The 17,497-nt window shown below is 41.8% G+C and overlaps 1 protein-coding gene across 4 annotated transcripts in view; it reads left to right on the top strand.

Moving 5' to 3' along the window:
* The window catches only part of cdin1 (CDAN1 interacting nuclease 1), a 52,450-nt gene extending 35,268 nt beyond the window's left edge, over positions 1-17,182 (top strand). For 2 of the 4 annotated variants that reach the window (XM_044166328.1, XM_044166330.1), the window contains one exon: positions 15,480-17,182. In XM_044166328.1, the coding sequence (XP_044022263.1) occupies positions 15,480-15,687 (208 nt within the window). In that variant the 3' untranslated portion in view covers positions 15,688-17,182. Of the gene's footprint in view, positions 1-4,765; positions 4,790-15,479 lie in introns of all 4 variants that reach the window. The other 2 variants (XM_044166331.1, XM_044166329.1) reach the window with 2 other exon arrangements.
* Positions 17,183-17,497: the final 315 nt, after the last annotated feature.

Below are 17,497 nucleotides of genomic sequence, written 5' to 3'. Positions count from 1 at the left end.
TGTTTTTTTTCTGTATTATGTATTTTAAATGAGCACCATGAACCAAACCTTTGTGACAAGGGCTTAAGGAGTTAACAGGGTAATGATATGATCCAAATTCCAACTCTGTCCGCTGTCGATGTAACGTTTCATCATAGGCGGGAAGTTGAAACGGACGATATCCAATCCTTTTCCTTTGGACTGATGCAAGATAACAGAGGCATACATTTCTGAACAAGTGAAATATAAACTCTGCACAGAGTTTGGTGCTTTGAGCCGCCCCCTTTGTACGGCCGCCACGGATATGTCGGAGAAATCTATTTCTCATTTTGAGTGATATCTCTATCAGCTGGCACGTTCGCACCATGAATCTTCCCCCATGTTAAACCCGGAATCTGTCTCTTCGATGACGGCTGTGTGTTTTAAATGACCACTCTTATTTTTTGTAACGTGTGTCATGGAGGTTACAAGTGAAAGGACAGAATAGAGCTGTCTGGCGAAAGGCCTCTGATAGAAAGTGCCACTTCAATTTGAGCACAGCTGCAGCTAAGCCTGGGCTGGCTCACTGTCCGGCCCGACACGTCACATTCTCTTCTCCTGCGACTGGAATGGATGTGAAAACTATTAACTTGAGACAGAGTTTTGGCCTGACCAGTTCTGATCCCTTCCCCTTATTCATTGCTTATCTTCAGGTTGTTTTGTCGGGAATGCACATTGACAAAGACTAACTCAGACAACATTTACATTTTGTTTATTTAAGTTTGCTGACTCTTTGAAGCCTTTTTTTTTAACTTGGGCTCAATGTCAATTTTAAAACAAAGTTGTGACTGCAATATACCCTTTCAAAAAATAGTATTACATTTATATAATGTCATGCACCAATAACTTACATTTTACTTTTTGTATTAGCTTTCCATTGAAGAGGCCATTGAACTACAGACTACACCTCTCCTAATTTGGTGATGAGGGGGTTTAACAGTTTGAGGAACTCTATCCCCAGAGCTGCTGACAGTCCTCAGCCCCCCTGAGTCGCTGTTAAGGATGGAGCTCACGGTTAGAGAAAAGACTACTGGCTCTATTTTAAATATTCGTTGTGGTTTGAATTAGAAAGGGGATAAATTCTCTGAATAACGCAAAACTTTTAGCTTCAGCTACCCGGGTGAAACAAAACACGCTTCATTAAAACTTTGAACTACTCTTTCATTTTTTTTCCCCACAGTCGTTTTGTTTTCAAATTGCAGCGCTGAGTTCATGGGAAACTCGCTCCGAGGTTACCTGCGCCCCTGAAAAGTGATGGAAAAAAAGGATTATGGCCACAAGAATGTTTTTGCAGTTAGTTGAAATATTACTAACCTTGTCAAATGTCATTTTGAATGTGAAAGCAAACATATTTTAATCAGGGTTTTAAAGGCAGAGCTTCTCAAACTGTGACTCTAGGAGAAAGGGGTCAGCTAATTGCAACGTTTGATGTCATGTTTGGTCTCTCTCTCCATTTTGATGTGACTGCCTGGAAGCATGCTCGCTCTGCTCTCTGTGTCTCTCTCTCTCTCTGTCCCACACACACTTTATCACACACACACTCAAATGAAAAACTACTGAAAGGTCTTAGAGTTCTCAATGCTGTAATCTTCATAAAGTCTTTGCTTCTACTTCCTGTCAGCCCTCCTCTCAACTTCAACCTCCAACCTCTCCTTGTATGCATCACTGAAATGTTGACTGCTCCACACAGACCTGACAAGGGTGAAATTTAAGGATCTTATTCATAATTTTGTGAATGAATGTGTATGGGCACGCCAATGTATCAAGAGTAGAGTATGTCAGTCCTCAGTCAATCCATCTCTCAGTTTCCTTGTTAAAATATGAACCCCACTTGGACCAAAGATCCCACCATCCTACAACAAGTTAATCTTCCAAACACAGTCCCAAATCTCTTTGGTTCTCATAATTACTGTTTTAACAGCAGCAGAGGGGGGGTAGAGGGATATACATTGTAAATTATGTTTGACAAGGTGGAGTTAGTGGTTTTGTCGTGGCTTGTCTTTAGTTATTACTCACACTTCCTCCTGCCATAGATAAGGTCTGCTGGTGAACATACCAAGGTGAGCGCTGGCGCAGGGCCCTTATCGCCAGCATTGATTTAGGGCAAGAACCCAGTGACAGAGGTCATTGTGCAGTAAAGCTATCCATCATTCAGGTTTGATTTCTGCTCAGACCTGTCTCCAAGTTGTCTACACATATGCAAGTCACAAGGAGTAGAGGCCACAGGAGGGTTGGACTGGTGGGAGGTGTGATGTGGACTGTGTATTGAGGAGCTCTGGGTGATGCTAAGTGTGTGTTAAGAGATGACAAGAATTTAGCATTTTAAGACTGTGATTACAGTTTGACTCCTATTTTAAAAATGATGAAATGATGTTTAGATATAATTTAGAAATAAGGTAACCGTATAAGCTTAATTTGGATCTTCTAATTATTGTATGGAATCCACAAACTATTTGTCTTACATTTAAAGCTTTGACATGCTTAGAAAATATATGTAGCCTTGATTTTTTTCCACCAGTAGCTGATTGCCTGTCTTTCCACAGTTTATTTTGCTACTCTCAATAATTCTCCATGTGTCTTAGACATTTTTTGAGTATGTGTTTGAGACGCTCACATTTTCCCCGATTTAAAATTCAAGGTAGTTCTCAGCCTGGGGTAAATAAATTTACAATCATAAACATAGTTTTCCCCCTTTGCAGGGGTATTTTTTCAGATGTCTGAAGATGGGTATTTATTACTGTTAATGTTGTTCATGGCCTTCGTGGCTAGACTTGTAACTTTTGGCTTAAATGTTCTATTTATCCTGGCATCACATTGGGGAGCTCATACTTTCAAATATGCTATGAGTCATATTATTGATTTGTCATGAAGATTATTTATTGCACTTTTTTTCCACTAACTTCTGCAAAAGTTGGAAGCTGTCAGAGATTCTCCTGGAGTGATTACATATAAATGGCTGTAAACTGGCTGTGCTGAATCCTGAGGGTAAATATATTCCCGTAGAATCTTAAGGTCTCTTTAGTTATGCTGAAATAGCTACTGCAGCTACAGTGGTGGTACTGCTCACTCCAACCTACCAAAGGATAATTTAAGTAGCTAATTACACTTCAGTCTGTAATCAAACCCATGTCAGGTTGTCTAAGAACCTGGATTTGTGTGGTGGATTTCAGTTAAATACAGGGGCAGCTAATACATTTTATGGTTCTCTCCTCAAATTAAAGTTTTTTTCCGCAATCCCCTCTAAAATGTGTCATATCCCATTATACAAATTTGGATATGGTAAATTAGCAATGAGAGCGCTTACGCTATGAATATGTTGACTTTTTTGTTCTGTGTGCAGAGGGTTAGCTTGCTGGGGTTTGGGGGTGTCTAACTCTAAAAAGTTGTCTTGAATTTTCTCCCCTCGCAAGATGATGTGTTTTTGCAATTCAAATATTTGCTCATTCTCCTCTCCATTGCAAAGCTCCCTTTGAAGCGGAAGAGTTCTATCAGGACCAATGACAGTGTGAGTGTGCAGCGTGACAGCGCAAGAGGCAGTGCTGGACTATTTCTAACTGCATATTTAAATAGCAAGGAAATCCAAAATCAAAAATGTATGCAAATGATGGCATGTTTTGCATGCTGATATTTTTATGATTTGGGGCTTGCATATTCAGGTGGTGTTCAGTACGTGCCTAGCTTTAGCAACATTAATCAGAATTACTTCATGTCTTCACCACATCCTTGATCTCCTTCTGAACAAACATTTCTGGGGGTGGAAGGCCTGCAATTTGGCAGATTTACTTTTAAGCTTTGCTTAATGTTTTTATGGACTGTTTTAAGTGGAAAGACATACTTAAGGCCTTAGGCTTTATAGGAAAGTGTGTAACCCAGAAACTCTTAATACTTTCTTCCTAGGATGATTTTTCTCTATTGCACATTATGGAAGACCTAACTAGCTGATCTCCTTTACATTCATCACAGCTATATATTCATGCCTTCTTTGTGTTATGTGGGGAAGCTTCTTTTCACTTAAATGAAGATTTTAGATGTATTTATTATATTGAGCATATGTACAATGACGCTGTGTGTGGGTGCTGTAGGAAATGTACATGTAGCTGTTTATGCATTGAGCATCATATCAAGACAAAGCCCTCGGAATGGGCCTGAGGCCTGTCTGCACTCCTTAAGGTATAGAAAATACAGTATAATATAATTAATTGAATTGTCATTTGTATGAGCAGCCCTTGCTCTCTGCACCCTATAATTCCAACCTCTTTCCCCCCCTTCCCCTCTCTGCATTTTTTCCCTTCTTTTTTTTCTAAACAGCAATTAATCTCATTTTTAGTCCAATTTCCAGCCCTCTGCTGGAGTCAGAGCGAGTCCCCTGTTTTGTTCCTATTTGGCTTGGTTCCTCTGCATAGTCATTAAGGGCCCAATTAATGTCACCCTTTAGCTGAAGAGTGCTCATTTTTATTGGGGAGCTGACAGTCACCGCCATGAGTGCCGCAGTGTAATATGCATTAATTGCCCCGTAACACTGGTAATTACCAGTTCTTCAAGCCTCTCAGTAAACTGTCATGCCCAGACACGACTGCTTTGAAATAGATTACTCATTAGGGGGACCTGCCCTGTTTTCCAATGGGGGTTCGCTGGGTTGGCATAAAGATGAAAAAAATCTGGTGCTTGAACAAATAGTTGCCAAGAGCAATTTCCTATTACAACTTCCCGGTGACTGCTTTTCTCTTTCTTTCTTTTTTTTTCTCAGATAGCATTCCAGCCGTCACTTGAGGTAAAGATCAGAAGAAGAGTTAGATGTCCATCACAGTTCTTGCTGATAGCAGTTGGTTTGTCTTCTCGTGCCAGTTTGACTGAATGAAAATGTGCCTTGAGATTACACCATTCGGCATATTGCCTTGGTTTCTTCTGTGTTGATTGTATACTGTTAATTTTTTTTCTTGCCTTTGTGCAACATTGCCCTGAATTCCCAGAGACTAGTGTATAAGCGCTGCATTGAAAGTGTCAGCGTTGTTGCTTAATATGAGGCATTTCAGGGCCTCTGTACATAAGATCAAGGCAGTGTTGATGTGAAGTTCTTGTACAAATATTAATGCTAACTTTGCTCAGGTCTTGTGTTTGCAAACTATGGAATCTCTGTTTTAAACATTAGCTTATGCTTCATGGTTCCTGAAACATGTTCTGCATACATTGGGAAAAAGAAATTGATATTGAATGCAAATAGATGGATTTAAAGAAACTGTTAGAGGACAATAGCAGGGGATGTAGTGTGGGTGTCACCGTTGTTCAATGATAAGATATTATAAAGGAGAGACCAAATCAAACAATGTTAGCTATCGCACATCCTCTGCACAGAAAGGTGTTGGCCTGTTTAGTCATGCTAGAAACAATATTTAGCTTTCACCACAGCTTTGTAAACTCTCCAATTGTGCGCTGGGCTGATTCCTCTCTGGTCCCGGTTCTTTCTTTTTTTCTTTTTTTTTCAAAAGCACTTTTGTGTCATTACCCATTTACCATAGCAAGGAAAAGAACAGAATGTGAAGACCAGGGAAAAACGTCTCACACACACACAGATGGGAAAACACACACCTACATGCACACACAGAGCTTCTCAGAGGTGCTGCTTTTGTTTTATCTCCCTTATAGCACCTGCTTCAGGCAATCTGCTCCCACTCGTCTCAAATGAATTTTGTCACGGCCTTTCAGATTCTCAGCCAGCGATGCGCTAATGAAAGGAGATAGTACAATTTGAACTGACCAGGTAGCAGCCAGCAGTGCACAGCTGAGAGCAAGGGATGGGGACACACCCCTCCTTGAAACAAAAGACAAGTCAACCGTCCGCTGATATACCCATTACCCTTCTCATTAATACCCTGCAGACCTCGGTGTGTGAGTGTGTGCGTCTGTGTGTGCTTGTGCGTGTGTTTATCTGTTTGTGTTGGTCGAGCACTTATCGAATTGTTTATGACAGGCCTAATAGGGCTAATTGAAGACATTAAGATTACCTGTCAGCTGTGTGTATCCAGACTCCCTGTCTGTCTGACAACTCCTGACAAGTGAAGGACCCCGTAGCATCCGTCATGATGGAGCATTCCCAGGCCGTAATAGGGACAATAGGGGCCACGCTAATTTGATGTGGACAGCCTTAGCTGCGCGTATCAGCCTCCCTATGTGTGTGTGTTTGGTTGTGTGTGTTAAGAATTTGTGAGAGCTGGGGGCTCTGTGCATGGCCAGGCTAATGGAGGCCCCTTTGGCAATGTGACAAAGCGATGAGGCAGTCTGAGGGGAAAAGTGAAAAGGGGTCTTCAAGTGTTTAAGGACATGAGAGGGAAGGTGCTCGGGGTGACGGCCTTCACAGATTGAGTGACAAGAGAGGAGCGCTGACATCTGTGTATCTGTGTCTGTGTGGTTGTGGACGGTCACCCATACTGCTTTATCAGAGACACCCAAACTTTTTGACATGGGGAAAGACTAAAATGTAACTGATTTGCCCACTTTGTATGGCCCTCTTTTGTGTGTGCTCTGTCATTTACCACAGTTACAGAACACCATTAATAAGAAATGTCATGCTTATACTGTATTCATATTTAGTCTATATTTGTTCTAAAATTGGACAGTTTCAGTGGAAATGTAGTCTAGTTATTGAATTTGTTCCTTCTCTGAATTTTTGAAAGTGCAGATATTCATAGATCAGGCTTCCCAGATCTTAAGCAGAGCACAGTCCTATCTTCTTAGGCTTAAGGAATGTGCCTCTGCATATCTGTATCAACCCACCCTCCCTCCTTTTCCTTCCCACTCTCCTCTCCCGTGTGGGCATTGTGTGGGGCTTTGCAGTGTCATCGCTATGACAGATCAACGCTGTCAGCCCAGGAGATCCCTCTATTTGTTTGTTCTCCTCCAAAAGGGGTTAAACTGTCAAGTTGACAACTCACAAGACCCTTAGACTCTGGACTACTGCCTCTCCCTGTCTCTCTCTCTCTCTCTCTCTCTCTCTCTCTCTCTCTCTCTCTCTCTCTCTCTCTCTCTCTCTCTCTCCATGGCTCCCTCCCCCTTGTCCACCTTCATCCCCAAACGAGTGAAAATCAATACCAGATTGCCTGAGGACCACTGTTTGGTGTGGGCCTGACCCCTAGATGTCCCCCACTCTGCTTCTTTCATTACATGTAGCCCAGTATTTAACTTCCATCCTGATCCCTCGCCTAATTAGTTTCGATAAGCTCTGAGTCTCTCTCTCTCTGCCTCTCTCTCTCTCTCCTTCTCTCTTACATGTGCACTGACACACAAGCATCGCAAACACATGGACATTTTGCTTTCTTGCCCTTTGAAGGGACACTCTGGGCTGGGAGTAATAAAAAGACAAATCCCAACACGCGCACAGAAGCCCTCAGTGATTCTTGAACTAGGATTATTGTTTTGTTTGCATAGCAAATTTTTAAAAATTACAATGAAATTAGATTTTCACCCCAGATCATCAGTGAAAACACTGGGGATATCCTGTGTTGTCCAAAGCTAATGGTGCTCTGTGGTGGGCCTGTTAGTAAGACTACACCCTCACTTCTGTGTTTTTTCCACAAGGCCTCCTCATTAGTTTGTGTCTCTGTTTAGTTGTCCATTCATAGACAAAGTAACCACTGATGTAGAAGATGCAAGTTGGCTCTTTCCTATTACTACACCTGGTAAATAATTGATTAGCACAAACACGGATCACAGTTCCAGTGATTTGTATGCTGGAGGTCTACGTCTGTGTGTGTTTTTATGTACCACCCACATGTCCAGGTGCCGCCACTACGCCGGCTGGCCCGTCGACCACTGACAAGCCCCAACGACTTGTCGACCCCCTGCTCCCCAGGGCTAAAATTACCCTCAGGAATGTAAACAGACTGCCGAGTAAGCACACAGCTTTCTGTGGCCCTTCGCCTGCGTCCGTCTCTAAACTCACCCTCCAAACTGGGACAGTTCCATTTTGGACTCAGAGGCCAAGGTTGATGGCGAGGATACCTTAACCTGGCTTCAGCTATTTTGTCACAGCAGTTCTCTGTTCAAGTAACAGGACTAATACATTGTTTCTGTCTCTAGTGATGGTAATCATAATGGCTGACTGCAAATGTTCTATGCAACAGCTGAAAAAGACATATCTTTTTTTCCCCCCCTCTTTCTCCTCATATCTCCTTTCCCCTTTTCATTGTAGCAGACAGATGGGCATTCACACCAATTCATTAGGTGTGTGGGGTAGCTGTAAGCAGTGGAGTCTGGGTGAAGAAGTTCACTGGGCCAGGCGCTGACATGTTGATTTAGTGGTGGTAACACGACTGCACTTCCAAAGGTGCTGACTTGGACGAAAGCCAGGCCTCTTTTTCTCCCAGGGAGACATTAGAGGCCACACTCTAATTTTGGGGCAGGGTTCTACTCATGGATTCAGAGGCCAGAAGGCCCTACACAACAAACATTCACACCTGCCTTTCCATGCCTAACTTTTGATTCAGCCCTCCCTGAAATGGCAGCAGAATTTAAAATGTAAGACTTATTCCTGAATCTGACCGAGAGATTCAGCCAATGGATAGTATGGCTTTTTCAGAATGGAAATGCAAGTTCCTTTGCAAAATAAAGAACAATTAGGAGTGACATAAAGAATATATAAAGGGCATTTGTCACTTTGTTAAAATGTTACTTAAAATGAAACACAGCCATAACAAACAGAATATTTAAAATTTGTAATATTTTTTTGCCTTCATTAATGTGAGGTATTCCCAAATAATGTATGTTTAAAAACAGAGCGCTGACTTTCATTGTTTTATGTACATTCATCATTAAAAGTGTGTTTAGTTTGTAAAATGACGTGTGGCATTATGTGCAACTTGCTTGAGTGCTTGTAGGTGCTGTTGCATTGCGTGCGTGTGGATGTTTATGTTTGTTTCAATAGCATAACAAGATGTAGAAGACAAACAGCCAAGGTATCAGGCACATGTCCTATGACCTCACATTTAAACATGATATCATCCATATATACACATATAACACTGTTCCTCTGCTGGACACACCAGGTTTGCAGGCGCCCGGTCAGGCTGACGCTGCCTTTGCAAGTGCATATAGGGTTACAGTACAAACTGTTGTTGATTAGGGCCGTGCCTGTAGTGGGGGATCATCCTAAATTGAAAACACATTAGCCGCCAGGGTTAAGGGCAGGACTAGGACCAGGGCTGCGTGGGGCGAAGAGCAGCAGCAGACACAAAATGGCTGTCGCTCTGCCTGCCTTTGACTGTGTTTCCCTAGAGACAGGTGGCAATTATCGGCTAGGGCTGCTGGGAGTTCACAATAACAGGTTAAAGGAGCATGTATCCCCCTGATGATGTGGTCCTCTCCGTCTGCACAAGCTCCCAGCCCCCAGCCTGCTCGCCTTCCACCGTGGGGAGCTTCCTGTCTCCAAGCAGAACTTACAGACATGGGGGCTCATCAAAGGCCAGAGGGACTCCCTGGACAGATCTCCAAATTAGCGCTGTGGCCAGTGTTTAAGATAAGCCTCATCTGAAAACAGTATATAGTATATATAGTAACAGTATAATAAGAATAAGAATTTAATAATATCAGCATCAAGCGTTAATGAATACCCACTCAGTGTGTCATAACTGAAGAGATCAAGCCGTTTTCATGATGTAGAGGGTCATTATAGAGGATGGAGAGTCTATATCTTAGAAAAGATGAGGTGAGCTCTGATCGTCTGAATGTTAACCCTCACACAGCCAGAGAATAACACAGAGACAGAGCATTCTTATTATTACATTCATATTACGAAGGCTGAATTTAAAAGCGACAGTGTTTGTGAAAGAGGAATGATGCACAGAACGTTTTTGTCTGAAATATAAGTTGTTTCACAACTCCAACCTAACTTTAATATAGACTGTTCTGGTGTCATCATAGAGCTGTCGTCAGTAGGTTGTTTAGTCGCATGCAGTGTCCTCGATGCTGTTTGGACCAACTTCTGAACACTAAACAGACAAAGCCAAAGCCAGACCACACCGTGTTTGGTTTTGCTCCACATCCAAAGCAGACCAGAGTGTGTCAGAGCGCGTTGGACTGTGACGCCGTAGATCTGAGAGGGGACCAGCACACATTACACACACAACGCACACATGTCCCTCAGATACGTGTTGCTAATGTGGTAGGCGACATGCTCTGTTAAGGGACTTAACGAGTTCCAAACACTGATTGAGACTCCTCCCTTCAGCTGGAGGATGTTTGGGAAGCATGATATTGTACAAACGGATCCTAACCAGGACCAAATGCCGTTGAGAGGCAGTGCTTTCTATGTCTTGCTATTGAGCTATCAAAATAAAAAAACAAGGCTGATGCTTATTAGCTCCTGTGCCCATTCATATAATCACGTGCTAGCCAAGTTATCAAACAGTTTATTGATATAGAGTGTGTCAGATTGTGTGTGTGTGTGTGTGTGGGTAAGGTGATAAGATTTAGGGTTAATGTGAGAAGGTGGCTAAAGTGATAGGAGGTTGCGAGGGGGACTAAGGTCAGAGAAAGTGATAATTCGTTAGTAGGAGATAAAGACTGCAGAGTACCACAGTACAATAATGTTGGGGGAGCTTAAGGGTGTAGGAGTTAATAAAATAATAAGAATAAATCATTTGTACTATTTATCATTGAGAAAAAAGTCAAATAACTAATGTGCAAAGCTTAGATTAATTGGTATTATTGAAATGCTTATTATAGTTTGTTTTTTTTGTTTTAACCAAATCACAAATTTGTGGATATTGCTATGAGTACCACAAAGTTAACACTCATCGCAGTTGTGTATGTTAACTAAATGTTGTGTATCCTTCTTCAGTGCTCATAAAACAATTGTCCTGATGCAGTAAATTGACACATCTTAAACACCACTGCCATAAGAACAATATTGTCTATAGAGTGGGGCAATATATTGTTATAACACTATACTGTGTGATGATTTGAGGCTAGATATCAGTGTTAAATTTAAATTAAAAAATGTTTTTATTTCTCAAATTTTTATGTGTTACTTCTGAAAGCACAGCTATTCTTGTATTGGTATCTCCCATCAGTGAGTGTAAATTAGCTCCTAGTGCAACATACAACTCGCAACACACTGACTCAACCTGACCTCCCACACCCTCCATACTCACACATTACACCTCCACACCTCTGTGTTAAACCTAACGCTACACTACACAAACATACATACACATAAAACACTCTCTCTACCTCCAACAGTGACAAAGACGAAACACATCCGTGTCACGTTCCATTTCCATACCCCATCTACAGAAAACATAAAAATGTCGGGGAGAATTACACCTGGAGGAAGATGTTTTATTTTTTATTGCCCTCTATTCCACCTTAATTACGATGCTTGTGTAGGTTTGGGCGACTCATTTAACATACGATTGTGTGCTTCAGCCTTGTAATTGTGTTTTACATACCTGAGCAGAATAGAACTTTTCCTTGCCCACAAAGACAAACAGGGAAGTGGAGAGAGAAAAGAAGGTGTTCTATTATTAGCTCTAGTCATGTTCATAACCTGTCTGTGGGAGGTTAACTCTTCCATTCAACTCCTGTTATGTATGGACAGGTGGATGTATAGTTTGTAGCAAGGGATTATTTACCTCCCTGTGCGTGGACGGCCCTCCGGGCAGTCAGCCTTTAAATATCCTATTTGTGTGCGCGGAAGCTTGTGTTATCGGGGCGTCTTCATCATCAGGCTGGCTCACTTGCTACAAACAGCCACTGCGAGGCCATTAAAATACACAAGCTGGATGTACAGTGATCAGCTGCAGGGCCATATCACCTGGTATGCAGGCTCTGGGTCACTGCCCCTCTTCTAAAACTCCACACATAAAAACACATCACAGAACCATTATCTGAACATGTAAATTAACTCCTATAGGCAGCTGCCTATAGTATGGCCTGACCATGAAAGAACAAGCCATTTGTCACTTATACACATATTTTGTCTTTCTCGCTACGTACATAGTTCTTGTGTCTCCAACACTGAGACTTTTATTCCTCTATACCTCTCACCCCAATCACTCTCAATGCTTTCTGTCTTAAAAGAAGTTGAGCAGGTCCCATACCTGCATTTCAGGGAGCAGAGAAAAGACTGACTAAAGCTAATGTTTGGCAGTGTTTTAGTGGGCCTACCTTGTGACCTGATGTATGGATGATGAAAACAAAGAGGTCTTTGTGGGGAGACCACAGAGACATAAAGTTCACTCTCAGGTAGAGGCTTACGCTGTCTAAATCATTGCTGGGGCGTTTGTTTAAAATGGGTCTGTGCAGTATGTAAAATGAAGTGACGGTGTTTTAAAGTCGAGCGTAAATTCATCTTGATTTTATTGATAATTCATCATGTCGTGTAATGTGTTTTGGCAGAAGTGCTCGGCCCCCAGTTTTAGTAAAGCTTTTTCTCACCAAATGTGGCAGATCAAATTAGCCTTGATCTGTGTGTTCAGTTGAAATGTTTTTTGAGGGGGGGTGCTGTCTTACCTTCAGCAACCTCAGACCTCAGAAAATGAGAAGGGCATAAATAAAATCAAGAAAGCAAGTTTGCACACATTCTTTGAAGGCTACAGTTTGTATTTTATAGTATTTTTATTAGCTTTTGCAGTTCATATTTTTACTAGTGCCCTGTGTATGTATGGGTTGTGCATTTAAAATGCAGAGATTTAATTCAGTGCTCAGCTCTGTCTGTGTATGACTCGCTGTGTGTACACGCAGGCAGACACTAATAACACTCCCTCTTCTCCATTCGAGGGTTTTTTGTTCCTGAGTGCCTTTGCTCTCATTAAGCTGCCGTAGTAAGCTGCTTGGCACCTGCTTTAAATGCGACCACCACCCGCTCATTAACACTAACGAAAGCATGGCTGGCAGCCGCAATACACGCCCAGCCTCGTCAAGTGGCCCCCTTGCTAAAATTAGCTACATTTCACAAACAATTTCACCAACTCGTTACATAGTTAGGTGTTTATTGGAAGATGGCTGACTCTAACTTAGAGGTGGTGTGTGTAATAAGCACACACCAGGTTAAGATGAACCAGCCCACATAATAAACTATAATTTGCCTACAAATTCAAACTGAACTTCCGTTCACTTCCTTAGGCATTATAACACACAATGTTCATAGGGACTGTATAGTCGAATATAGGGCTTCATATACTGTATATTTATAATTACTCTTTACAGTGTCTGGATGCTGCTTGGAACTTTTTCTTAAGAATCTCATACTGTAGCCATCAGGCTCAGTCTTGGCCCCCTGACCGTTCCCTTCCCCCTCAGTGTTATTGTTTGTATTCCCAGTCTCAGATTTTTACCTCAAGGTCCCTGTAGTATTGACTTGTATTAATTCTGAGTAGGATTCAAAGTCCATTTATTTTCTTTACGGTATGGAAAGGCCTTGGTGACGTGGCTCCCCTGTGTTTATAATTTTGCTTGTTTCAATTTGTGCTTGGCCTCCCCTGACAGACCCGGGACATGATGTATCGTACACTGCTGCCTTATCTGTTGATGTACAGTTTTAACCTTTTCAGAAGGTTGCCTCTCTCCACTCTGTGCAGACTGGTCTCCCTTTTCTCCCCTTTTCAGCCTCACCTCCCCATCCAGAGCACAGGAAATACATACAGCACGGCGGCTGAATAAAAAGAAGAGCATAACCCAAAAGTCATCTAATGTAAATGTTTAGGTTTTGTTTCCATAACATTTCCATATTAAGAGTTGGCGGCCATGTGCAGCGGTGGACCATGGAAACGATGAGAGTTTCAGGGTTTGAGCTTTGTGTAGCGCTGAAAGGCTGAGCTATGTGTGTGACATTGTGGTGAACTTTCAGTGTGCATCTGTGGGCTTTCTCCAGGGCTGTTAGCTTTGGCCTGTTTGCTCATAGATACAGCACCATAAATCACACACTGTAAAATGTAGAATACGGGGATGGGGTGCAGAAGCATGTACTGCTGCAAGGGCCTCTTGGAGGGAGGGATGTGTGCATGTATAGTCACATATTATTTTGTGCATATGTCTTTCTCCATACAAATACTGTATGTAGAACATGCACTGCCTCAAGGCCCAGTCAATACAGTACAGTACACGCAAATAGCTGGCAGTGTCATGACAACTGATACTTACATTCGCATTTATAATTTATGTGGTTAAAATATCTTGTCGAAGTTGTAAAGTCAGCCGTCTAGGTATTTATAATATATACCTAGATGGCTCATAAATTATAACCATACAAAAAACAAAAGATTCCCATAATTATTATTAAAATAACACCATAAGGTTTGAGTCCATATTTTAATATGAAATGATTAATCATAGATTCAAGGTTTTATGCACTTTACCTTGGAGTTGAACTTCTGTTGCTCTCTGTGGCCCTTTGGCTAGCTTCCTGTCTGGGTCTCCAGAGGCCCCACAACATTGTTAACTGTCTGAGGATAGAGTGTCTAAGACCAGAGTACTGTCAGCCCCCTGAATCTGGTCTTGCATGTGGGGGCTGAGGAGCTCTCTGTTCAGAGTTCAACTGTGACATGTCTTTATGCATGGCAGCTAATGTTCAAAGAATAGGTATGATCTATATGAGGCAGAGAGGGGCCACCGGTGGCTCTTTGGGGCATAATAAATATCTTGAAAGATGATTTATTGCCTTTGTGAGGAGAAGTAGTGAAATAACGTTGCACTTTCCCAGTGAAGAACTGCTCCATTTTAATTGTTTCTGCACCTTTCGGCAGACCCTCAGGTGTACAGTAGCTACAGTGTCTATAAGACACAATAGCAGAAAAGTGATGAGAGGGAGAAAACAAAAGATGAAAGTAAAAAAACACCTTATATTTAAATAGTCTGAACTTGACTTCTCAGTTGCTTGGCAAGTTATTATTTATAGCTTTTAGGAACTGCAGTGCTCACCAACTAAGGCAAAGTTGCTTTGGTTTTCAAAGTGAATGTGAATGAAACAGCTGGACACTGCTGGACTGGCTAACATTAACCACCAGATCATGCAGCGTATTTAAGTCTCAGACTTTGTGTTGAACTCTGTGTGCTCTGCTATGTGCCAAAGGCTTCTGATGACAGGATGCAGAGACCTTGGTGTAGAGCTTTGTTATTTCACTGATTATTGTTATTTCACTGCCATTGTAATGTGATCGAGTGTGTATCACCCTGTCGGAACGATCTTAATCTTCTTGGCGGCTTTTTTTGTTTGATTCAGCGCAAGTTTCCTGGATGGTGATCAAAGGAAAATACCTAAGCGACTTTATCTCTCATAGATCAATCTCGCTAGCATCCCATCTTTCTATCTCTTTGCTTACTTATTCCTGCTTTTTTGTTATGCCTTCCAAATCCAAAGTCAAGAGCCGTAAGCATTTTACAGATATGAATTTAAAAGCAACGGTATAACTCATTCGTAGCTACTTCAGAGCTCTCTGAGATGACAGCAATGATGTACTAACAAATGACAGGCTTTGTTTCTTTTGTTTTGCACCGCAGATTTGGTCCAGGCCTTGTGATCTACTGGTACGGTTTCATAGAAGAGCTGGACTGCCAGAGAGACAGAGGTATCCTGCTCAAAGACTGCTTCCCTACAGACATTGTCACCCTGTGCCATGCCGCCCAGCAGGACCGACTGCCACAAGAGCCAGAATAAAGACAAAGAGTGAGAAAAGATGAGGAAAAATACAAACAACTATAAAGATGGGAGGAAAGAGAGAGGAAGACAAGGAGGCAGGAAGGGTAGGAACAGGGGTGGATACTTAGATCCGGAAGCAATTTGGTTTTCCTGCAGTGTGAGACTTCTGGCAAAAATCTGCCCTGAACTCCACCTGACCCTCTGTCTCTCCCTTTCTTCCTCCATCCCTCTCTTTCACTGCCCCAAAGCTACCACATGTAAATACACGCCAGAATTCTGTATATCTGACAGCACAGGGTCAGATTCATACCTGTGTGTGAAAACACCGTCATGGAGGCTTTCCTGGTTGTGGTCAGCTCTTGGCCCCTGGATGGCCTCTCGCAACGGACGGCCAGGGTGAGAGCCAGGGCCAAAGTAAGACATATGGCCCTTCCTTATCACACCCAAAAGCCCTGGCCTTTGTCACTCCTTCCTCCTCTGCTCAATAGGCAGATAAGAGAGGTGCGGTCCGGGGGCTGGGTGGACGCCTGACTCTTACCTGCGTCACTCAGTGCCCTCTCAGTCACTCTCCAAGGGGGTAAACAGGATCATTTCTGATTAAAGTTGGTCTCACTGTGACCTTTTTCACCTCTCGTTAAAAAATCTAATGGGGGGGTTCCTTTTTTTCTCTGACCACAGTGAGTTGAAGCAAGAGTTCACACCGCAACTGAATTTCATCACAGAATTATTATCAACACTTTGTATCTGCTTCTTTAGTGTGAAACTATAAATTAATTAACTGTAAATCTTCAAATTTTGGGTACAGTTTTTCACACAGCTCCCACTAACCTCATATGCCAACAATTGTGATGACATTACACAACAGGTGTTTATATTCTATAGTCTGTGCTGCAATTAACGATTGTTTTCATTACCGATTAAAGTGTTGAATATTTTTTCAATTAATTTAATATTTTTTGATTAATTGGTTAGTCTGCAAAATGTCAGAAAATCACAAAAATCTGCCATCACAATTTCACAACCAACAGTCCAAAACCCAATGATATTCAATTTACAGTGAAAAGAAAAAGAGGTAAATCCTCACATATGAGAAGCGTGTTTGGCATTTTCTGCTTCACAAATCAAAATGATTAATTGATGATCAAAATTGTTTGGCGATTTTTCTCTCTGTCGACGAATTGTTTCAGCACTGATCATAGGTCACAAGGTTATTTATTAGCCTAAAGTCTGTACTACATGTGTCCTATAAGCTGTGTTAGCTAACCTTTGCTAACATCAATTAGCAAGCCAAGTAGCCTGATGTTAGTGTTCTTCACACAAGGAATTAAGCATCTCATGAGCTCACAGTCAAATAAAATGCTAATTAATTAGGTCTGTCATTTCCATGAGTGCACTGTAGGTATTGGAAAAAAACAAAACATTCAGTATTTGTCACCCTCTATCCCACATTTTACGCTGATATTTTAAAATATTTTCTTATTGTACAGTGCGATTTTGTATATGTGTTTATATTAATAAATATGTTTTGATAAATGATTTTCAATATGTTCTTGTCGTGAATATTAACAGCATAAACTTTCTATGTTTAGAAACACCTGATTTCCATGTAAAGGTGTGTGACTATCCAGCAGTTGTCTGTTGCACATCTTTACAACCCCAGTACCTTTTATGAGCACACACCAATGGAAGAAACACAGCCGAGCTAGGGGAACCAGAAGTGAACATAAAGTTGAGTGATGCTTTTAGAGGCAGATATGCACTGCCTGTAGGGGGTCCCTGTCCTGTCCTCTTTTTATGGCACAAAAAAACGATAAGAGGAAAGAAAGTGAAAGGGTGAAGAACCTGCCACCA

This window comes from Siniperca chuatsi, linkage group LG15 (genome assembly GCF_020085105.1).
Source record: "Siniperca chuatsi isolate FFG_IHB_CAS linkage group LG15, ASM2008510v1, whole genome shotgun sequence".
Lineage (NCBI taxonomy): Eukaryota > Metazoa > Chordata > Actinopteri > Centrarchiformes > Sinipercidae > Siniperca > Siniperca chuatsi.
This window is presented reverse-complemented; position numbering and strand designations above follow the sequence as displayed.